Source organism: Monodelphis domestica, chromosome 1 (assembly GCF_027887165.1).
Source record: "Monodelphis domestica isolate mMonDom1 chromosome 1, mMonDom1.pri, whole genome shotgun sequence".
NCBI classification, from domain to species: domain Eukaryota; kingdom Metazoa; phylum Chordata; class Mammalia; order Didelphimorphia; family Didelphidae; genus Monodelphis; species Monodelphis domestica.
The window spans coordinates 64,141,388-64,164,127 of NC_077227.1; the positions used below are offsets into that span (position 1 = coordinate 64,141,388).

The following is a 22,740-nucleotide window of genomic DNA, read 5'->3' on the forward strand; positions in this document are numbered from 1 at the left end:
GGGAAATTGTTTGATCAGTACAGACTAACCCCTTCTCTATAACCTACAGTCTTAAAGTTGCCTAGAACAATTAGGAATTAAATGATTTGTCAAGGGTCACACAGCCAGTGTATGTCAGAGACAGAAGTAGAATCCATGTCCTGGTTCTCAGGCCAATCCATGTTCTATCTACTAGGATAGGTCACCTCTCTTTCCTCTCCTAGCTATGTCAAGAACACCTTCAGTCTAGGATGTAAACACTTCCCCTAAAGCTTTGTTTACTAAAGTACACACAAAAAAATTTTCTATATGGAATTAGTAAAATAAGTTTGTTAATCAATAAAACAAACCCTCAAACTTCCTTGAAACAAATTCTTAGAAATTGAGCAATGGGAAGACGGATAGAAAGTTAGTATATAAAGGGAAACCCAACATCCTTGAAAACATGTATCATGATCATTTCTGGGGAAGTGGAGGCATTGAATACCTCTGAACTCCATTCTCCACTCTACTCTCAAGCTCTCTGGTGACCACCCTATTGCCTGTCTCATCTAAACTTCCCCTTGGACTTCATAGGCCTTGGGTGGAGGTAAGCAGTCATGGCTCCATATTTGGTTTGGTTTGGTTCCCTTACTTGTTTCAGGAGACATGAATGAGTGAGTACTACCTACTGTATCCAATCCCCATTGTTGATCACATTATGCATTGCTTTCTGAGTTGGATGCAATTTAATTTGAGACTCTGAAGGATCATTTGCAATTGTACCATACCTGTATTAGATTGGTGTCCAGTCTGTGGCCTACTGACCAGTGGAACAACTAGTTGGCTTCTACTCTGGGAATAACACTGCCTTCAAGCTCCTTTCTGCCTCAGCTTTCTGGTGTTTCCCAAGTAAAAAAATAGGACAAAAACCACGTCATGGAATAACCTTCCATATATGAAGCAGGCAGTGCAGCCTATAGAATTAAGCAAAACATGTTAATTAAGATATGTTCTCAAGCCATGTAGAAATTATATCAGAATGTCCTGCATACTGGTTGGAAATAGTTAAAATTCTGAGACATAGGTGCCAAAGTAATGAATGACAGAACCTATAGTTACTGAAAAAGAATCTCAAAGGAGTATTTTAAAAATTAGACTTAGTCTTGAATTAATAGAAATATCAAATCCCAATGATTCAGTCAAATAAATACAGGAAATAATATATTTATAAGGTTTTAGAAGGTAATTGATCAAATTCTTTGTTAGAGTCCTGGACTTGTGATCTGAATTCAAATCCCACGTCCAGACTTTTATTCAATTAAATACTGAGCCTTTTTCTTCATATACCAAAATGAGTCATGATGAGGATCAAATAATATAATACTTTAGTCTATTGTATTTGTGATCTCTTCAATGTTCATTTTCTTTCCAAGGACTCAGATCATAATCCAGTCACATGTATCTTCCCTATAGAACTCATAAATTTGCTGGGGGGGATTGGGGCATGGGATATGGGGAAAAGTGATCAGGGCTAAGTGTTTTACCCAAGTTCTCTTAATATTATGATTCTGAGACAGAAGGTAAGGGTTTAAAAAAACAAACAAACAACCTTAGAAGTTATAAGTTGACAGAATCATACCAGAGCAATGGAAGAATATTAATGTTAACCAAAACAATAGGTCTTTGTTTCAGAAAGGAACTTTTGGACCTTAAAAGAATTTTGTAATTTCCCAAAAATGATCCATCTGATTCTCTTCTTATTTTTTCTGAACCTAATACATGGTTCCTTTGCAATATCACACAAGATACCTCTATCTATATCTATGACTATATATAATTATGTCTATATCTGTATCTATATGTCTTGGGCCTCTATCTCTATTTATATCTATATTTGTATCTGTGTCTATGTCTATAACTATTTCTATACCTTTATTAATTTTTATTTATATATCAGATATATATATATATACATACATACACAAATGTATTCATATGTAATATGCAAATGCACATGCAAACTATATAGAGGAAACAGATTAGATATGTACATAAATAGGCAAATAGATCCATAAGGAAGTTGTCTATCCCGATCATAAAGTATTCTGGGAAAAAAGTAGTCTTTAGCTTCTTGGTTTTTCCTATGTAGAAAAACAGGCTACACTTATCTGAATGATTAAGGATCTCATTTAGGAGAATCTTTATTATTCTGGGCCTTGGTTGGCTAATCAGAATGTGACCCTCAGAAAATGAAATCTGAAGAATTTACCATCCAAAACAATTATATCATTACTTTTTAATAAGGAAGTTGAGACTTTAGGAAATGACTTTACCAGAGTCACAAACTGACTTAATTGAAGAGCTAGAAATAGAGGCCCAACCTTGTTAGTCACATCCTAAAGCTCCTTTCCCTATGATAGGCTGACAAAAATGAGTATTTCAATGTCCACTTTTGTGTTTTGGTCTGTTGTTTTACTATAGAGAGGGCTAAAGATATGGGAAAAAATACAACTAGCAGGTACAGTTTTCTTAAATTAATAAAATTATTTAAATTATATTTAGATATAGTTAAAATTACATTTGATAGAGTATTGCTTGATTGAAGTAAGAAACACAAACACGGCACCCCCAGAATTCTTGATGATCAACAAATGCCTCCCAGCGAAACTTTACTGCTCACATTTCCCAAGTGAGTGACCACACTCCTTAGCAAAAAATGAAGAACACAATCTCTGGCCATACACTGTAATTGGTCCTTCCCCATGTTCTGCAACAAGCAGTGAGTTGAATTAACCCTCTTCTCATTGTGGTTCAGAGACAAGAATCATGCTCCTCCTCTATCTCTCTGCACTGATCCTCTTCATAAGCCCACTGGCTGCTCAAGATGAAGTGACAACACCCTCCAAAGAAAAAGAAAGCTCAGGGGCTTGTACCCTCATCGTGTGTGAACCTGGAGAAAGAGGATTGCCTGGAAGAGATGGAATAGATGGCAAACAAGGTCCCAAGGGAGAAAAGGGAGATCCAGGTACAGATGTTTCTATGACCTTGACTCACTAGGACATACATATATTCTGCTGACCAAGTTTCTCTCTCTTCTTGTGTTATGCATCTGAGTTGGATTTTGAAATTAGGGAAAAAATAATTTCAGAGCTATCAGCAAGGCCTTCAATTTCTCACTGCTTTGTGTAGAGTGTCAATTTTTTTTTTTATCAGTAACTCAGGTTTCTCTGGCCGTTCTCCATCTGAGAAATGATTTCCGCAGTAGAATGAAAATTGTTTGTGCCTCTGTAGTGAGAAATGTCTTGAATGACCAGTCTGAACTTTCATAGGTGGTAAAAGCTATAACCTAGAATTAACAAAAAGATCAAAGCTAGTATTAAAACAAAATGTGAAGAAGTCAAACATTCCTTAAGGTTCCCATTGACTCCTTTCTCCACCCTTTTTCTGCTGTTACCTTTCCCTCTTCCCATAAGGCACCCAAGCACTCTGTTCTCTCATCTCTTTACCCTTACTAAAGCCTATTCTAAACAAAGGCATGGACAGAGGCAGCAAGGTGGTAGAGTGAATAGGAAGTAAGTCCTGGATACAGGAGAACTTGGGTTCAAATCTGGCCTCAGACCTTTCCTATTTGTGTGACTCTGGGCAAGTTATTTAAATACATTTGCTTAGGCTTGCCCTTTTTTCTTTGAGTTGTTACTAAGACAAAAAGTAAGGAAAAAGGAAAGGAAAGGAAAGAAAGGAAAGGAAAGGAAAGGAAAGGAAAGGAAAGGAAAGGAAAGGAAAGGAAAGGAAAGGAAAGGAAAGGAAAGGAAAGGAAAGGAAAGGAAAGGAAAGGAAAGGAAAGGAAAGGAAAGGAAAGGAAAGGAAAGGAAAGGAAAGGAAAGGAAAGGAAAGGAAAGGAAAGGAAAGGAAAGGAAAGGAAAGGAAAGGAAAGGGGGAGGGAGGAAAAAGAAAGAAACAAAGAAAGAAAGGAGGGGTGAAGGAGACAGGGAGGTAAGGAGGAAGGGAGAAAGACAGATACTGACATTGGTCATTTATGATTAAAATCACAATGGCTGGGAGATTAGAAAACATGAATTTAAGTCCTGACTCTTCCATTTTTAAGTTATATGACCAAAAGCAATTCACTTAAATTCTATGAGCCTGTTTCCTGTTTCCTCAACTTTAAACTAGGGGCAATGATAATATTGTACTTGCTCGCAGTAGGACTATGAGAAAGGCATTTTGTAAAAAATTGGGCAAATGTGAGTTCTAAAGCTGCATGGTACAGTGGAAGAGGTAGCCTGGGAAAGTCAAAGGAATAAGTAAGCACATATAGTGCCTACTATTTGCCAAACACTGGCCCAAGTGCTTTACAACTCTCATTTATCTACTTTGGTCCTACCAACAATCCTGAGAGATAGATGCTATTATTATTATTATCCCCATTTTACATATGAGGAAACTGAGACAGAAAAAGCTAAACTGCCCAGTGTCACCCAATTAATAAGGGTTAGAGGCTGGATTCAAACCCAGGTTCTAGGGAATCCAAGTCTAGGACTCTCTTCTGATTCTTTCTAACACTCTTTCCATAACATCGTAATCCCCCTTTCCCCACTAACCTGAGTGTTAGCTCTCCTTCAGACTCTACCTCCTCCATGCCTTTCCTGGGTACCATGCCCTTACAGATGTCCCACTCCCTCCTCTGAACTAATAGCACTCATTGCCTGCACCCTTCTGGTAGCACTGCTTTTGTGACACCTTTTGTTTTGTGATGATGCTTAGAGGAGTCAAATGTCATGTAAAGAGCATTGGTTGGGGAATAAAGAGCCTGGATTCAAAATCCCATTCTATCACTTAATGCCTTTGGGATTCTGGGGGAGTAACCTTATGTCTCTGGGCTTCCATTTCCTCATTCATAAAGGAGATAGAGATGCTATGTAAGTCCTATTTCCTCCCTTACATCTTATGAAGGCAGTTATATTATCTTACAATCATAAAGTCATACCTGGAAGAGGCTTGAGAGCTCATCTCATCCAAACTCTGTTTTTCAGAAACAAACCGAGGCTACTTGCCCAAGATCACTTTCATTAAGAAGAAAAGGGATTTGAAATCACGTTCTTGGATTCCCAAGTCTGGCATCCTTTCCCCTATGCCCCAGGGATACTTAATTATTTCCTCAGAGGTCCTATAAGTTCCTCGCAAATTGAGGCCAGGGACAAATATCTGAGTATCACTATGCTGTGCATATACTGGATGATCAATAAAAATATTTTGAATGATGTCCTATTTGGCAATATTTTTAACAGCTATTGCTACTAGAAATGTGTTTGGCTTAGGAAAAGGAGAGGCAAAATTTTACCTGGTAAAAAGATGGGTTCTTAAGTAGAATATTCTACAAAGAGCTTCTTCTGTCTTTACATTGACTCTGATTGAAAACCTGTTTCATTTTTTTTTTTGAATACGAATTCCAGGACCAAGAGGACCACGAGGTTTTCCTGGAAAACCTGGCCCTGTTGGACCCAAAGGGGAAAATGGTTCTCTTGGTGACCCAGGCCCAAAAGGAGAGCCTGGAGAAAAAGGTGAGTACCAGCATAAGAGGAAGTTTTGGAATAAATAAAAACAAATTATTCTTGCAGTAATAAGAATTGAGTTCAAGTTTTGAATCTAGTATTAATTAACTCTGTGAGGAAGGATATGTCATTTCACCTTTTCAACTCAGGGCCTTCCTTCCTCCTCTATAAATGGAAAAAATAATTAGATCAGATAATATCTAAGGTCCCTCTCTATCCTCCCCTGCCTTATCTTCCTGCAGTTCTCCTCAATCTCCATTCTGCTCAGGGCTAGCCCCATTCACTGTCCTCTGAAACCACACAATTCTGTTGATCCCACTTTTTAATATTTTCCAGGGGACCAGCTCTCTAAGTCAGGCTGCTATGGAAATGATTCCCTGAGTATATTCACTGCTCAAAAACATATCTCCAGTATTTTTAAATCTTATTTTGCTTCCTTTCTTCATTGTTTCATGATTCTGGGGTGTTAAAGAAGTTATATATTTTGGAGACTTATGAGAATTTATTTTTCATATACTGTATTAATTCTTATATCAGGGCCATCCTCAAAATGTATCTTGGTGCTAACTCCATGTAGTCTCATTGAGATTTAATACTTTCTTCCTTTCTTCTCCATCACCCAGACATTATCTCCAGCTAATATCAATATTTCTTTATGGATTCACTCTCTCTGTGCCTTTTTCTCTCTTCTTTTATATTAGTGGATCTGAGCTCAGTTATTTATAGTACCTACAGCTACTTTCTGGCACTGTATAATGAAAAGAGTAGTAGAAGATAGATGGCAGCTAGGTGGTACCATGGATTAAGTACCAGGTCTGGAGTCAGGTAGACTCATCTTCATCAATTAAAATCTGGCCTCAGACACTTTTGAGGTATGACTCTGGGAAAGTCGTCTCACTGTGTTTGCCTCAGTTTTCTTATCTGTAAAATGAGCTGGAGAAGGATATGGAAAACTGTTCCAGTATTTTTGCCAACAAAACCCCAAATGGAGTTACAAAGAGTCATGCAAGATTGAAAAATTCAATTCCAAAAAGGAGGAGACAGGAAAGAAATTGGTTATCTCTAATGTACACAAAGAAATAGATATGGACACATATACCTATACATATATTTGGGAGAACTGAGTGGAGTAAATAATTTACCTAGCATCCTAGCCCTTGTTATTGTTCAGTGGTTTCAATCATGACTGACTCTTGGTGAGCTCATTTGGGATTCTCATGGCAAAGATATTGGAGTGATTTGCCATTTCCTTCTATAGCTCAATTTATGGTTGAGGAAAATGAGGCAAAATAGAGTATATGATTTGCTCAAGATCACACAACTTACTAAATGTCTAAGATCATATTTGAACTCAGGTCTTCCTGACTCCAGGAGGGATGCCTATCCACTCTGACGCTACCTAGCTGCACTTTGAGATAGTAATCATATATATTTAGCACTCGGGATACTTATGAATGTTGAGGTGCACACACACACACACACGCACGGAAGGAAGAAGTAGTTTAATATAAGAGGTAATACAAGGAAGTTATTTGGGCATGTGTTTAAACCTTCAGCAGAATGTAAGCTCCCTGAGGGCAAGGACTGTTTTGTTTTTGCCTGTGTAAGATACCAGCAGTATCTTACAAGTAGTGGATGATATTGATAGAACTAATTAAAATAAATTTGAAATGGAAATATCTCATGGTGAAACTTCTATGAAATACTGTTGATTTCCCCTACATCATTCTTCTATTGTTTCTATCAGTCTTGCCTTCATCAACTGGACACAAAATGATGGTCCAAAAAGGACTGACTATGGATTACCTTAACTGTTTTTCCCTCAGGACTCCCTGGAAAACCAGGTTTACCTGGAAAAATGGGTCCCCCTGGACCCAAAGGGGAAAAAGGACCTCCAGGAGAACAGGGACCCAAAGGAGAAGATGGAGCCAAAGGTAGGTGGCACAGCTGAACTGAAGAAGTATTGGCACTTATTCTTTGATGTTCCTCTGCAACTGAGGCAACAGTGAGCAGAAGGTATCCTAAGTATTTGGGGGTGAAAAGAGATCAGGACTAGGAATCTAATAATTTCTCTTTGCTTTCAATTAGTATGTCATCTTATATTGGCCCCTCTAAATCTTAATTTTCTCATTTAAGAAGGGGAAAATTAGAATCTCTAAAGTCATTTTTCAGGTTCATGATTCTAATCTGTCTGTCTTTCTGTTGTTAAAGGATCTGGTAGTTAACCACCAGTTCTTTCCTCAGTGATTCTATGCTACAGGAGAGGGCCGAAAGTTACTATCATCCTTGTTAATTATTCATCCCTGTCCTGAGAGGCATAACTGTCACTCCTAAATCTTTCTTCATTCATTCTGACAACATTTGTGGAGTACTCAGATATTTACTGAATTTTACCGAATAATTCCATTACAATCTTTATGGGAGAAAGTTCTGGACTTAGATCTGAATTAAAATCCACATTCTTATATAACTTATATGTCTGATTCTAATGGTACAGTGCACTTACTAGAACAACAGCAACAACACATACACACACACCAGCATCCACACACAGAGCAAGTCAAGAAGGTATAGTAGAGTCAAGTATGGACTTGAACCAAGTGTTGAGGGAATTAGAAGTAATTCATATAAAGAGTGTCGAAAGGGAAAGCTTCTACACGAGGTGTAGCTTTAGACATGAATTAGATCTCACAGTCCATCTAGTCATTCTAGCCCCACTACCCAACCATTTTATAGGTGGGAAAATTGAGGCCCAAAGAGTAGACATGCATACTCTGAGAAAGAAAAACTGCTTAAACTCAATTCTAGGTTCTTCGACAGCAGACTCAGCCCTTTCTTAACTGTATTACCATAATCATGGTTGGGTTTTTGAGACCATCCCTCATTTTTTTGCATTCCCCTGAAAGGCAGATTCAGCAGTAGCTTCAGCATAAGAGGTGGCAAGTATAGCTGTTTAAAAGATGAACTGAAGATTCACAGAAATCTGGGTTCAAGAATTCAAGTCTTCCTTCTGCCAATACTGATGCCACCCTTGACAAGTCATTTCAATTCTCAGGAACCTCCTAGTGGCCTTTGAGTTTCATATCAGGTGCTTGTCTGCACTCACAGAGGGAATTTTCTCATAGGAACTTCTTTACCACAGTTAAATCACTAGTCTGGTACAAAGAAAAAATCATTGCTCTTGTGTTTTTTCAAATAGTGCAATGAGGTTCAACTGACACACTTAATACATGAAAATGTATTTTCCTTCTCTACCTCTCCAGATTCCACCAAAGGAGTAAGCCCTGCCTATACTAATCCCTCCATTCTCTAAATCCTGAATCCCTTAGTCAAGACCAGTAGTTTTAATATGTGTTGATAGACAATAGTCCTGCATTTATCTCTCTGTTTTTCAATATGTCCAGTGGTGTAATGAAGGTAGAGTACATAGAACTTTTCTGAGGACACAGAATTTAGTAGTTTCTGAATCATTCAGTCTCAGACACTTAATAGTGAGCAAATCACTTCACCCCATTTGTCTCAGTTTTCTCATCTACAAAATGAGTTAGAGAAGGAAATGGCAAACCACAGCAGAAATATGAAGCATCAGATACAACTGAAACAACTATACAACAAAGAGTAGTTTGGTAGTAGTTCTTCAGTAGTTCTTCATAAATAACAGAGAGTAGCACCTAGAAAATAAGAATAGAAATAGGAAACTAGCCTATGGGTCCTCTGAAGTCATCACTGTTCCTGGTCCAGAATTATTCCTATTACTTTTCACAGCTCCCCCAAACTGATGGTGTCCATGTCACTGACCTGGGTTATGGCTTATAAAACTTGTTCCCCAAGTTCAAAAAGTTCCTGGTTATATCTCTCTATTGATCTCTTCTCTCCATGAGACAAAAAAAAATCTTAAGAAAGAGAATAGTATCACCATCTTACACTGGAAAGAGTCAGAATATCTGGGTTCAAATACTACCTTTGATGCTTCCTTTCTTTGTTGTTGTTTTTTTTTTACTTTGGATTAGTTAATATCATTGGGACTCAGTTTCCCCATCTATAAAATGAAGGAATGAGATTAGATGGTCTCTGAGGCACCTTCTACCTCTGGATCTATAATGTTGTAATCTATTGAATTGTCTTCTCTTTCTACTGTATTCCATAATATCTAACAAAGGAGTGGGCATATACCCAGGACTCAATGAATACCTGGGAATTGGTTGATGGAATTTGACCAAAAATTATTCATGGGCTAAGTAGACATGGGGCCCCTCTAGCAGCATCACATCAGAAACTATCTACCCCCAAGTAGAGGAGATGAAGAAAGTTGAAGAAGAAACTAATAGCCCATTTTCAGGGAAATGTTCAAAATATATCTTGTATACGTGCTGCCACCAATTAAAAAGAGGGAGACAAGAGAAACCAATGATCAAAATATTCCTAAGTGATTTCTGTTCCACCATCAGGAGCAAAAGGAGAACCAGGTAAAGAAGGTCCCAAAGGCCCAATAGGCCCCCCAGGTCCTCAGGGAGAAAAAGGAGAACCAGGAGAAGAAGGACCTCCTGGCATTCCCGGACCTCTTGGTGAGTGATGGGAAGCAAGCCTGGGAATCTCCAAAAAAAAAAAAAACCCAACCCTTTCTGCATGTTCACCAAGCACTGAACTCCTTTTCATATAGTATTTGAGTCAGACCCACACCTTCTTATGGTGAAGGGTCAAGAGAGATGGGAGGTCTCAAAGTATTCATTGCTCAGGAAGGATGGGGAATATTTACTGACAAAGTCCTATTAACTAACTCTTTCTTGGTCTCTTTCTTGTCATTCAACATTAGGGCCACCTGGAAAACCTGGTACTCCAGGCCTCCAAGGGCCAAGGGGTCCACTTGGGCCAAAAGGTGATAGAGGATTACCTGGGGAGAAAGGAGAATGCTGTCTCCCAGGTAAGTCAGCCAACATTAAGGGTCCATCATGTTTGGCATGAGCCAGTCCTCTAGCTCAGTGCTTCCCTTTAATTTTTGGAATTTTAGAGAATGACCAAAACAGTATTAAGAGCCAAACTATCAAAGGTCACTCTAGATGGGAAAGCAGCCTCAGGAGATGCAGAGTTAGCTGGATCCAGATCCAGCTGGAAGGTGATGGAAGAGCTATACAAAGTGATCAAAATGGATATAACAAACTTTCCTAACATTCAGGTTAATGAAACTAACTCTATACATGACAAAGGAGTCATCACAATGTGTAACGTGTTGCCAGAAAGTGTCTCTTTAGAAGACCTGAGATAATACTTAGAATACATACCCTATACACATGTACATATGTGTGTAAATATGTACAGATGAATACATAAAATCATGCTAACATCAAAGACAAAGAACAGATGAGTCTGCAGCCAATTAGTACTGAAAACTAAAAGGCAACATCCCAAACTGACCGAGGCATCCAGTTTCTCATAACATGGTTGATTGACTCCCAACATATCTCCCTCTTTGTTCTGACCTTGCTGAGGAATATAGAAGATGAAAAAAAAGTATAAGAACACTGAAGAGTTTTTTTTATTGAAACATACCATTCATTATTCACTTCATTTCTTCCATGAGTTTTCTCTAGTGTGAGCAGTGTCTTGTTTCACAACATGATAAATAAGGAAATATGTATTATATGATAAAATGTTTACAACTATATAAAAAAAGAAGTAGGAAGTTAGGGTTACTGTCTCTTTCTTCTCCTTCCCTACCCTTGCCTCAACAAAAGCAGGACCTTATGTTTGTTTATTTCTGAGACAATGGAATATTGGATAGTAAAGACTTTCTTCTATGTTCCTTATAGTATCCTAAAGCTCAGCTGCTTTTTCTCAGAATTTATAGTTTGTTCTCAACTCCCAATTCAGACATTCCTCCAAGCCCTCTTATGAGCATGCTGTAAGGATGTGTGTGAATAATAGCAAGAAGGACTGTTGACTGGACAAAAGAATTTATAAAGAAGCCTTATGTGTGATAAAATTGGAAATACAGACTAGATTCAGCTGCAGAAGAATATTAAGTGACAGAAAACTTCATATTTGATCCTAGTGGTAATTGGGAAGATTGCAGTTGTTCAGAATTTCCATCATATCTGACTGTTCTTGACCCCATTTGGGGTTTTCTTGGCAAAGATACCAGAGTGATTTTCCATTTCTTTCCCTAGCTCATTTGACTCATGAGGAAACTGGTTCAAACAAGGTTAAGTGACTTACCCATAGTCACACAGCTAGTAAGAGTTAAAGGCCAAATTGGAACTGAGGTCCCCCTGATCCCAGGCCAGGTACTCTATCCACTGCAGCTCCTAGCTGCCTATAATTAGGAAGATGCTGAATTTGATTAATAGGGAAGTAACTTGATCAAGCAGGAGTGATTTAGGAAAATCATTTTGGACCAGAGAAGAGAGAGACTTGATACATGAAAAACAATTTGGATGCTGTTTCAATATTATAGTAGCAGATGGTGAGGGTCTGAAATAGGGTGGTGGTGATGAGCGTATAGAGAAGGGGACAAATGCAAAATAACCTGTTGTGGTAGAATCAACAAGATTTGGCAGACAGCTGAATATATGGGATGAGGAATAATAAGGAATGGAGGATGACTCGAAGACTACAAACCCAGTATTAGGAAGGATGGTAGTGTCTTTGGTAGAGAATCTTTCCTTTGCTATGACTTGGCACAGTTCACTCTGAGAAACATTTTCATAAAGTATATCCCTTGTTTATGCCTTAATTCTTAATTCTTTGAGGATCATTAAAAAAGTTATTTTCCTAAAGTACAGGTCTCACCATGGGACTCCTCTGCCTAATAAACTACAGTGATTTCTTATTATCTCTGGGATAAAATATAAGCCTCTCTATTTGGCATTTAATGCCCTGAATAGTGTGATTTCAACCTATCTTTCTGACTTTACTACATATTATTCTCCTCCACATAGTCTACAATACAGCCAAATTATAGAATGTCAAAATGACCATGAATTAGTTCCTCCATCATTATGTCTCTGTGCCTTTGCAGCTATGGAATGCACTCTCTTCTTATTTCTACCAAAAACTTTATTTTGTTTATTGGGTATTTATACTCTCTGTATATATTGTCTCCTTCCATAGATAGACAGTCAACCAGCAAATGATTATTAAGGCTTATGTGGCACTGTAGTAAGTATTATGATACAAATACAAGTAAAAAGAGAGATGGTCCCTGTCCTCAAGAAGCTTACATTCTAAAGAAGGAAGAAAGTACATAAAAGATAGGAGTGGCAGTTACTGAATCCAGGACATGGTGATAAAGTGTAGAGGGTCACAAAAACAACAAGAAAGAGAATGAATCATGTGTAGCCTGGGTGTGTCTGCAAAATGGAGAGCACCAGGAAAAATTCACTATTGGTAGAAGGAGGTTGGCAGAATGGATAGAAATTTCAGTGTGAGATGGGTCTAAGTGATAGGGGAAGTTACAAATTAAGTAGGTGGTTGGTGATGAGTTCTAGAGAGTCAGAGATACATCTGAGAGGATAATAGGATGGCAAGAAATTTGAAGGAAGAGACTGTTTCATTTTCCTTTATCACACACGTACCTGGGACAGCACCTGCCACATAGTAGTATGTGCTTAATGGATGCTTCTTGACCATTTGAAATAGTTTGTTGTAATTCTCTCAGCCACTGATAAATGCTTCTAAAGCCCATATCAATCCCTGCCTCAAAAAACTTCAAAAGTTACTATTGCTCTAGGGTCAATAACCAATTCCTCACTTTCATTTAAGGACTTGTACAGTCTCACTCTGGTTTACCCTTCCAGACATATTTCACATTATATTCTATTTATTCATCCTTTTCATGTTAAATAGTCCAGTTAAAATGCAAGTTTTTTGAAGGCAGAGCCTTTTTTGTTTACAATTTTGTATCCCCCTTGATAACATTAGACATTATATATATGTATACATATATGTGTGTGTATATATATATATATTTGTTGAATTTAAATGGTTTGTGGAAACTGACTTATCTGTGTCTGATAGGATGCTTTCCTCAGCTTCATTTCCCCTCTTCCTTGCTCTTTCTGGTTCTGCAAAGTGATATAGTTTGTAATCTGCCATCATTCTCTTCTGTAATTTTTTTTTTTTTTGGTAAATGAGCTCGTACAGGTGTTGCCTTTGATTTTCAGCTATTCCCCCTTGGCAAGGAGATTAATGCTTGCTGCCTGGGGCAATTTCTGGAGTCTCTTGTCCCCCAACTTTGGTAAAGTTATGTATTTAGAGTTTAGTGATTCTAAAAAATAGGAATAATTAGAGCTAATGTCTGTGTTTTCTAACCATCTAAATTTTGTTTTCCATGAATGGGGTTGGAGCTCTTGTCTTGTTTCTCTCACTTTTATACTTTCCTAGAATTCAGTGTTGATTTTGACTTGTAGTCCCCCTCGGTTAGTTGTCATCTCCTGACAGGTTCTTTCTTTGTATCTGTTGTCAGATGCCCCAGAAACTTCCCACGCTCATCTAGAAGAGAGTTATAATGAGAAACCAATTTGTCAATATTTTTGCCTTGATTTTGAGCCATATTTTCTGTTCCATTTTTCACTACCCCACTCTTCCCTCCTTACTCCAAGCCCAATTTGGTCTTGAAGTCACCAAATATCATGCTATCTTTAATCTAGTACAGAGGAGCTTGTTAAAGTTCTTCATAGAATTTCTGTTCTTCTTTATCATCTTCAAGTGATGCTAATGCATGTGCTTATCTTCATGATGGCCTATTTGCTTACACTCAATATGAGCATTTTGTGGAAGGGTGACCAAATATATCGATGGAAGGGCTTTGTTGTTGTTTTGTTGCCTTCAAGCAAATGATCAATTGGCAAGCATTTTAAGCATCTACTATATTCTTGACACTGTGCTGGGGATATGAATACAGTCATGAAAGAGTCCATACCTTCAAGAAGCTTTCCTTGAATCAGAAGAAACAATAGGTACACACATACATATTTTTATTAACTGTCAACCCCTTGATTTGCCCCTCTGAAAAGGACATTTGAGCTATCCTTTTGCTAAGGCCCAACTTTTTTATGTCTCCTCATTCCATTTTAAAGAATGGGACAAAGGGCCACCTTGAACCATTTCATGAGTCTTTATTGACAAAGAATCTGTCACCCTGTAGCCAAGATACCGATGATGATCTCTTCATTTAGCCAGGCTAGTCCTCAGACAGTAGATAAGGCTATTAGGCTTGCCCAAGATTTTCAGCTTTGGAAAACCTGCCAGAGCTTTTGCTTCCTGTTGGGAACCCAGGGTCACATACATGTCATGATATGGGACAAAAATAGGATATTTATGGTAAACGGTATGATATATAAATTGTAGAAATATAGAGCCAAATGAAAACTTGGAAAGTAGCAGTCTAAGCACCTCTTGAGCTTTAAATCTGTAAACCTATAAAATAATCCAACTTTAACCCTTAATTGAAGGTGAGGAAACTGAGGACCAGAGAGGAAAAACAATTTTCTTTAATGACCCCAGCTAATTTGTGACAAAGCTTAGTTTAGAAGCCAGGTCTCTTGACTCCTAGTTCTGTGTAGTACTATAGGTATTTTTATTCCAATAGAAAAGATCTGGAAACTGAGACTGGGAGGAGGAAAGCAACTCTTCCATAATAACTAAGTATCAACGGTGTGATGTGAATCCTTGTATCTCTTAACAAGTCCAATATTCTTCAAAAGCAAATTCCATTTGAGATATGAGTTTGAAAGATAACAATGTACAGGTGCCAAGTGGCAGTTTTTTGAATGGAGCTCAAGAAAAAATGCTTCCATCCCTAAAAAAAATCCTTAATAGGGCCTTATCTTGCTCATAGCAAACTTGCTCTCTAGTTTAAATGGTCCCAAAGTGGTTTTGGTTTTAAAAGATTACTCACTTACAAAAATGAACAATGTGGAAATATATTTTGCATGATAATACATGTATAATCCAGATCAAATCACCTGCCAGCACAGGGAGGGGGAAGGAAAGAGGGAGGGAGGTAAGTCCTATCCTATAACTTAGGAAAACTTGTGTGGAAATGTAATACTACATGTAATTGATAAAAACTAAATATATATATGTATATATGCATATATATATATATGACCCCAATGTTAGTTGCCCTGTAAGAAGGCTAATACTTGACTTCCTTTAACCAAACCATCAAAGTCTTTATATTCAATGTTGATTGATTGTCTACTTAGCACTAAGCACTGGATCTTGCTATAGGATAGAACTCTCAAACTTTTCAATCAAACACTCCATAAGTAAAAAAGAATTTTTTCATAATATTCCTAATAAGTATATATTTATTTACTTATAAGTTAGATGCCTCTACTATGATGCTAATGATTATGACTATTTTCAAAAACTAAAATTAAAAGATGAGATGAAGATGAACTAGTATTTCATCCTAGAGTTTATTGAGCAGGAAAGAATACTGGTTAGACCTGTACTTTAGGAAAACCATTTTGGCAGATGTACAAAGGGTGGATTGGACTAAAGAAAGACTAGAAAAGAGAGATATGAATCAGGAACCTGCTACAAAATGTAGGTGAGAGCTAATGAGGCCCAGAACTAACATCATGGCTATGATTTAGGATGAAGTAGAAGGAAGGAGACAGATGCAAGAGATGTTGTAGAGGTAGAAGGGACAAGATTTTCCAACTTCTTAGATGTGTGAGATGGAGAGAGTAAAGAGTCATGGATAATGCCAAATTTGAAGATCTCAGACCCTTGTTAAAAATGGGGAAGTTCAGAAAAGGAATAGATTTGGGAAGGGAAAGATAAGTTAGTTCTGCTTGGACATAATGGGTTTGAGATACCTAGTTCCAGTTCAAACTTCCAAAAGTCAGTACAGATGTGAGGCAATGTATGAATCCACATAGAGATGATAATTAAGCACATGGAAACTAATAGAGTCACCAAGATAGAATGTATAGAGGGAATTTTTGGATTATTATCCAGCAAAGAAGACATAAAAAGAGTTGTCAGGCTCATTGAGAAGAACAAAGAAACCACAGTAGCAAGATAATTCAGAGGAGCAAAAGAACCTGGGAGGAGAAGATGATCAGGAATGCCAAAGGCTGCAAAAGGTCTGATAGAATGAAGTCTGAGAAAAGAACATCAGATCTGGCCAGTAAGAAAATATGACTGATAACTTCAAAGGCAGTTTATATGGTCAAGGAGTCAAAGATGAGGAAGTTGAGGATGTGAGACAGTGAAAAAATGTTCTCTACAAGAAAAGAGAGAAATTCACAAAACCATAGAATAGACTTAGTGAGGGAAGGGATCTTAGCATCTCTCATGTCTAGCTTCCCTTTACAGATGAAGAAATTAAGGCACAGAAAAGTTCAGGTGACTTGCCCAGCCCACATAGCTAACTTATCTGACATAGGACTTGAACAGAGCTCTTCTGAACTCCAAGTCCAAGTGCTCTACACAGTCACTCTGAGGATGACTTTGTGTGGAAAGGTAATGGTAATCATAACCCATCCCTGAATGTGTAGCAATCAGAGTACTTTAAAGTGCTTCAAGGCCTGATTTATTTGGACAACACCAAATTAAGTCTCTTCACAGCTAATCTCACTTCATCTTGTGGAGAAGTCAATGAGTCCTCACTCCTTCTTCTTCAGGCAAACTCAGGCTGTTGAGTGGAAAATAGTTGAAGTTCAGCCATAGGCCAGGGCTTCTCACCCATAAGCTCTTATAGGAAATTGCATTACCCTCCTATTCACAGTAGTTAGTGAACCTTTTTGGCAGAATGGGGAAGGAGGGATAGAGATCCTCTAAGGCAGAGCAACAGCTGCCAAGGCTGAAGCCTTCTGCCCATCAACAGCCCTTACCCCAGGCACCTCTTACTGACTGCTGACTCCCTGGGTGTCTCCAAGGACTTTCTTCTCTCATTTCTGAAAGCCTAAAGTATGAATCCAAGAAAAACTCATGGACTGAGTATGCTTCCAAACCTCTTTCCCCTCATGCAGAATCTCCCAATAAGTTGGAGCAACAAGTGGCTGAACTGCACAAACAAGTTGAGAACCTCCAAAAAAGGTTATCCAAACAACAGAAAGGTAAGTACTTTGGGGCTGAGGCTAGGACACGCTTTTCTTTTATCTCTGTCTCTTTCTTTGTTTTCTGGCCATGCACTGCTTTTGCCAGCTTTTTTGAAGTTTGTTTCTTGCTTTTCAAACCTCCTTCTCTGTACTTGGGCTTCTCTGTTGCTAAATGAGGAGAGGATGTAAAAATCCATTTGAAGGAAATGGGAAAATGCAGCCAAGGAAAGGGAAGAAGAAAGGAAAATGGAATTCTAGACTTGGTGCTGGAAAGGATGTTGGAGGCTCCCTAGTGCAATCCCCTGGTTTTAAAAATAAATAAAACCAGACCCAGACAGTGTAAAGGGCATGCCCCAAATCAGATAGGGAGTGAGCGGCTGCTCTAGGATACAAACCCAGTGCTCTGCCTCCACCTACAGCATGATTTTTCTACTGCATCTCCTTTGTCTCAACACCATGAGTCTCAGATATTTCTCATTTCATTTTTCTTTTTTTATTCCAAATTTCATGAAATAAACCAATTTTTTCCATATAAAAAGAAAAAGAAGACTGCAAATAAATGAAACCACAAATCCCTTCGATGTTTTGCTTCTTTTTCTTCATATCTACATAATAAAGTCCATCCACACATGTCCCAGCTTCTCCACATCCTCCCTGTATCACAGAAGATATAGTCCAGAAGCCTGCCATGTTCATACAAATTAAGTGTGCATCTTTCAGTTCACTTTATGGAGGTAACATTCACAGTTTATACTTCCAACATTAATTATTCTATCTGTGTATAATGTTCATTTGGTTCCACTCATTTCACTATTCATTATCTCGTGTAGTTCTTTCCAAGTCTGAAATTTGCTTTGAAGGAAGGACAATCAGTCAATCAACCAATAAACATTTAATTGTCTACTCTGTGCCAGGCACTATACTAAGAGCTAAGGATTCTGAGAATCAGAACCCAAGGGGAAAAATCCATTTCATTCATGGAGCATAGGTTGTACAAATGGTTGAAGGCAACCTTTGGAATGCTAAGCTCAAAAAGAGCCAGTAAATCTGTCTGGCTAGAATGTGTAATACAGAAAGAAGCTAAGTGGCTTACTGAACTGAGAATCAGGCATAGAGAAAAGAGGTCCTGGGTTCAAATCTGGATGTGTGACCTTGAGCAAGTAACTTAAGACCCATTGCCTAGCCCTTACAGCTCTTCTGCCTTGGAACCAACACTCAATATTGATTCTAAGAGGAAGGGAAGATTTTTTAAAAAAAGAGATAAAGTATAGATGGCTTCCATAGATCCTTAGTGGATAAATTGATATGTTTTAGGGGGTCCATGAAGTTGGTAGGAAAAAAAAACCAGACATCTTTCTTTTTATTAACCTATAACTAAAATTTAGCATTCACTTTTTTACTTAAAATTATTATTCTGTCTCCAGTTTGCCAAAAAGGGATCTATGAAACACAAAAGGTTATGAACCTCTACTATAGCAGTATAGTTATATGCTGAGAATTTTTGATCCAGGGGACCACATAGTCAGAATTGAAATTCTCTGGTCCCTTAGTCCCCTACCTGCTATACTATCTGCAGAACAAACACACATCTATGTTTATTATATTCCCTGTGTTTTTTTCCTAGTTGATCTCTTCCCAAATGGTCAAGCACATGGGAAGAAGATATATAAGACCACTGGCACAGAACACAGCTTTGACGAAGCAGTGGATATATGTAACAAAGCCGGTGCCATAGTAGCCTCCCCCAAAAGCAAGGCAGAGAATCAAGCTATACAGGACATCCTCTCAAGATACAAGAAGTCAGCCTTCCTTGGAATGACTGATAGAAAGACTGAGGGCAAATTTGTCTATCAAACAGGAGAACCACTGGTCTATTCCAACTGGAAGTCTGGAGAACCTAACAATAAGGGTGGTGGAGAGAATTGCATTGAGATGGTTCCTAGTGGCAAATGGAATGACATGCCATGTGAGGAATCATTTCTCACTATTTGTGAATTTGAAGTCTAGGTGGTTTGGGTAGTGTGTACTAGGGAGATGTGTTGCTGTGGGTTAGGGGTGGGGAAGGGGCATGCCAGGGGATGACAGATGATCATCAGGTGGAGGGCCATTGTACCACTCATAACTAATAAATAAAAATATCAATGCTCTGCACTATCTGCTGCTTCTCTAAGCATTACACCTGTTAATTCCCCTAGGGCCTGAGATGGGAAAGGGGAAATGGTATGGCCAATACCCCACCTGGGGCTCTATCTGCCTTCCTAAAAATCTCCAAGCTGAGCCCTACCTTTTCTTCTTGGTAGACATTCATTAAATGCAAGTGGAGGAGCAGCTAGGTTATTCCATGGTTAAAATAGCTTGTGAACTTTAGATTACTCCACCCTATTTAGTCGAACAAAATCAGGAATGTCTACACCCATACTTAAGGATTAAGTATTTAGGAGGATGACCCATGACAGACATGTGCCAGCAAATGACAAAACAGAAACAACTGACAGACCCCTGGGCTGTCCTAAGTCAAGCCTAAGATATCATTGGTACATGTGAGATGCAGGAAAGTGATGAAAAACCATCTATACATTTTGCATCACTTCCTCTCTCTGGCCTCTTTGATGGTGGAGAGATAGTTGGTAGTAGCTTGCTGAGCGTGTTGGCATCTTGGCATGGCAGCTGCTATTGTCCGGGTTTAGCAGTGAGTTTTCCTTGATACCATACTGGAGGAAGCCTAGTAACCTAGTTCAGTGAAGCTCTTTTCTGAGATCTCCCGGAGTTTAGGCTGATTTTTCTCTCCTTTACCTTCTAAACACTATCCTCTTAGACAAAGCCTCTAATCTTCAAGGAGCTTGTGGTGGAGGACTTTGAACTTTCCTGGCACAGGCTGGGTGGGAGAAATCCTATACCTTTTCCCTCTATCTTCTCCTTGATTTCTTCCCTACATATTGATTAAACCACAATATATTTCCAAACTGACTTGGATATTTTATTTGGGATATCCCCTGGTGACCAAAAATCAAATTTAGATTAGGTAACAACCCTAAATTATCCTTACAAGCTGACCTGGAGTCAGGAGGATTTCGGTTTAAATTTGGCTTTAGACATTTCCTTGTTGTGTGGCCCTGGGTAAATCACTTAACCTTGATTGCCTAGCCCTTGCCACTCTTTTTTCTTTCTTTTTTTTTGAAACATTATTTTATTTGGTCTTTTTCATACATTGTTCATTGGAAACAGATCATTTTCTTTTCCTCCCCCCCAAACCCCCACCACCCCTTACCTAGCCGACTTGCGATTCCTCTGGGTATCACATGTGTCCTTGCTCTGAACCCATTTCCTTGTTGTTGGTATTTGCATTAGGGTGCTCACTTAGCATCTCTCCTCAATCATGTCCCCTCAACCTCTGTAGTCAAGAAGTTGCTTTTCCTTGGTGTTTTTACTCCCTCAGTTTGTCCTCTGCTTGAGGATAGGTTTTTTTTTTGTTGTTGATGTTTTTGTTTTTTTCCTCCTAGATCACTGCAGGTCGTTCAGGGACATTGTAAAGCCATTACTGGAGAAGTCCATTACATTCTCTTGTACCACAATGTGTCAGTCTTTGTGTACAATGTTCTCCTGTTTCTGCTCCTTTCACTCTGCATCAATTCCTGGAGGTTGTTCCAGTCTCCATGGAATTCCTCCACTTTATTATTCCTTTGAGCACAATAGTATTCCATCACCAACATATACCACAGTTTGTTCAGCCATTCCCCAATTGAAGGGCATTCCCTCATTTTCCAATTTTTGGCCACCACAAAGAGCGCAGCTATGAATATTCTTGTACAAGTCTTTTTCCTTATTATCTCTTTGGGGTACAAACCCAGCAGTGCTATGGCTGGATCAAAGGGTAGACATTCTTTTATCGCCCTTTGGGCATAGTTCCAAATTGCCCTCCACAATGGTTGGATCAATTCCCAACTCCACCAGCAATGCATTAATATCCCTACTTTGCCACATCCCCTCCAGCATTCATTACTTTCCTTTGCTGTCATGTTGAACAATCTGCTAGGTGTGAGATGATACCTCAGAGTTGTTTTGATTTGCATCTCTCTGATTATAAGAGATCTAGAACACTTTTTCATGTGCTTATTAATAGTCTTGATTCCTTTAACTGAAAATTGCCTATTCATGTCCCTTGCCCATTTTTTAATTGGAGAATGACTTGATTTTTTGTACAACTGGTTTAGCCCTTTATAGATTTGAGTAATTAGACTTTTGTCAGAGGTTTTTGTTATGAAGATTGTTTCCCAATTTGTTGCTTTCCTTCTAATTTTAATTACTTTGGTTTTATTTGTACAAAAGCTTTTTAATTTGATATATTCCAAATTATTTATTTTGCATTTTGTGACTCTTTCTAAGTCTTGCTTGGTTTTAAAATCTTTCCCTTACCAAAGGTCTGACATGTATACTATTCTGTGTTCACCTAATTTACTTATAGTTTCCTTCTTTATATTGAGGTCATTCGCCGATTCTGAGTTTATCTCGGAGTAGGGTGTGAGGTATTGATCCAAACCTAATGTCTCTCACACTGTCTTCCAATTTTCCCAGAAGTTTTTATCAAATACTGGATTTTTGTCCCAAAAGCTGGGGTCTTTGGGTTTGTCAAAGACTGTGTTACTGAGGTCATTTACCCCAAGTATATCCCACTGATCCTCCTTTCTGTCTCTTAGCCAGTACCAAATTGTTTTGATGACTGCTGCTTTCTAATATAGTTTGAGATCTGGGACTGTAAGGCCACCTTCCTTTGTATTTTTTTTTCATTATTTCCCTGGATATCCTTGATCCTTTATTCTTCCAAATAAACTTTATTATGGTTTTCTCTAATTCAGTAAAATAGTTTTTTGGAAGTTCAATGGTTATGGCACTAAATAGATAGATAAGTTTGGGTAGGATGGTCATTTTTATTATGTTAGCTCATCCCACCCATGAGCAATGAATCTTTTTCCAATTGTTTAGATCTAGTTTTAATTGTGTGGAGAGTGTTTTGTAGTTGTGTTCATATAGTTCCTGTGTTGGTCTCGGCAGATAGATTCCTAAGTATTTTATATTGTCTCAGGTGACTTTAAATAGAATTTCTCTTTCTAATTCTTGCTGCTGAACTGGTCGGAGATACATAGTTGGAGATACATAGAAATGCTGATGACTTATGT

General features: G+C 38.3%; 1 protein-coding gene across 1 annotated transcript; it reads left to right on the plus strand.

Annotated features, from left to right (window-relative positions):
* Positions 1–436: 436 nt before the first annotated feature.
* Positions 437–20,676, plus strand: LOC100016262 (pulmonary surfactant-associated protein D-like). Its single transcript, XM_007478492.3, has 8 exons — positions 437–568; positions 2,777–2,986; positions 5,415–5,522; positions 7,340–7,447; positions 9,962–10,078; positions 10,327–10,434; positions 17,498–17,584; positions 19,191–20,676. The coding sequence occupies exons 2-8, from the start codon at positions 2,788–2,790 to the stop codon at positions 19,571–19,573; spliced, it is 1,110 nt and encodes a 369-aa protein (XP_007478554.2). The 5' UTR covers positions 437–568; positions 2,777–2,787; the 3' UTR covers positions 19,574–20,676.
* Positions 20,677–22,740: the final 2,064 nt, after the last annotated feature.

Coding starts and splice junctions, on each gene's coding strand:
- LOC100016262 (XM_007478492.3), top strand. CDS start 2,788: ATGCTCCTCCTCTATCTCTCTGCACTGATCCTCTTCATAAGCCCACTG. Junction 5,523..7,339: donor AGGAGAGCCTGGAGAAAAAG/GTGAGTACCAGC, acceptor TTTTTCCCTCAG/GACTCCCTGGAAAACCAGGT. Junction 10,435..17,497: donor AGGAGAATGCTGTCTCCCAG/GTAAGTCAGCCA, acceptor CCCCTCATGCAG/AATCTCCCAATAAGTTGGAG.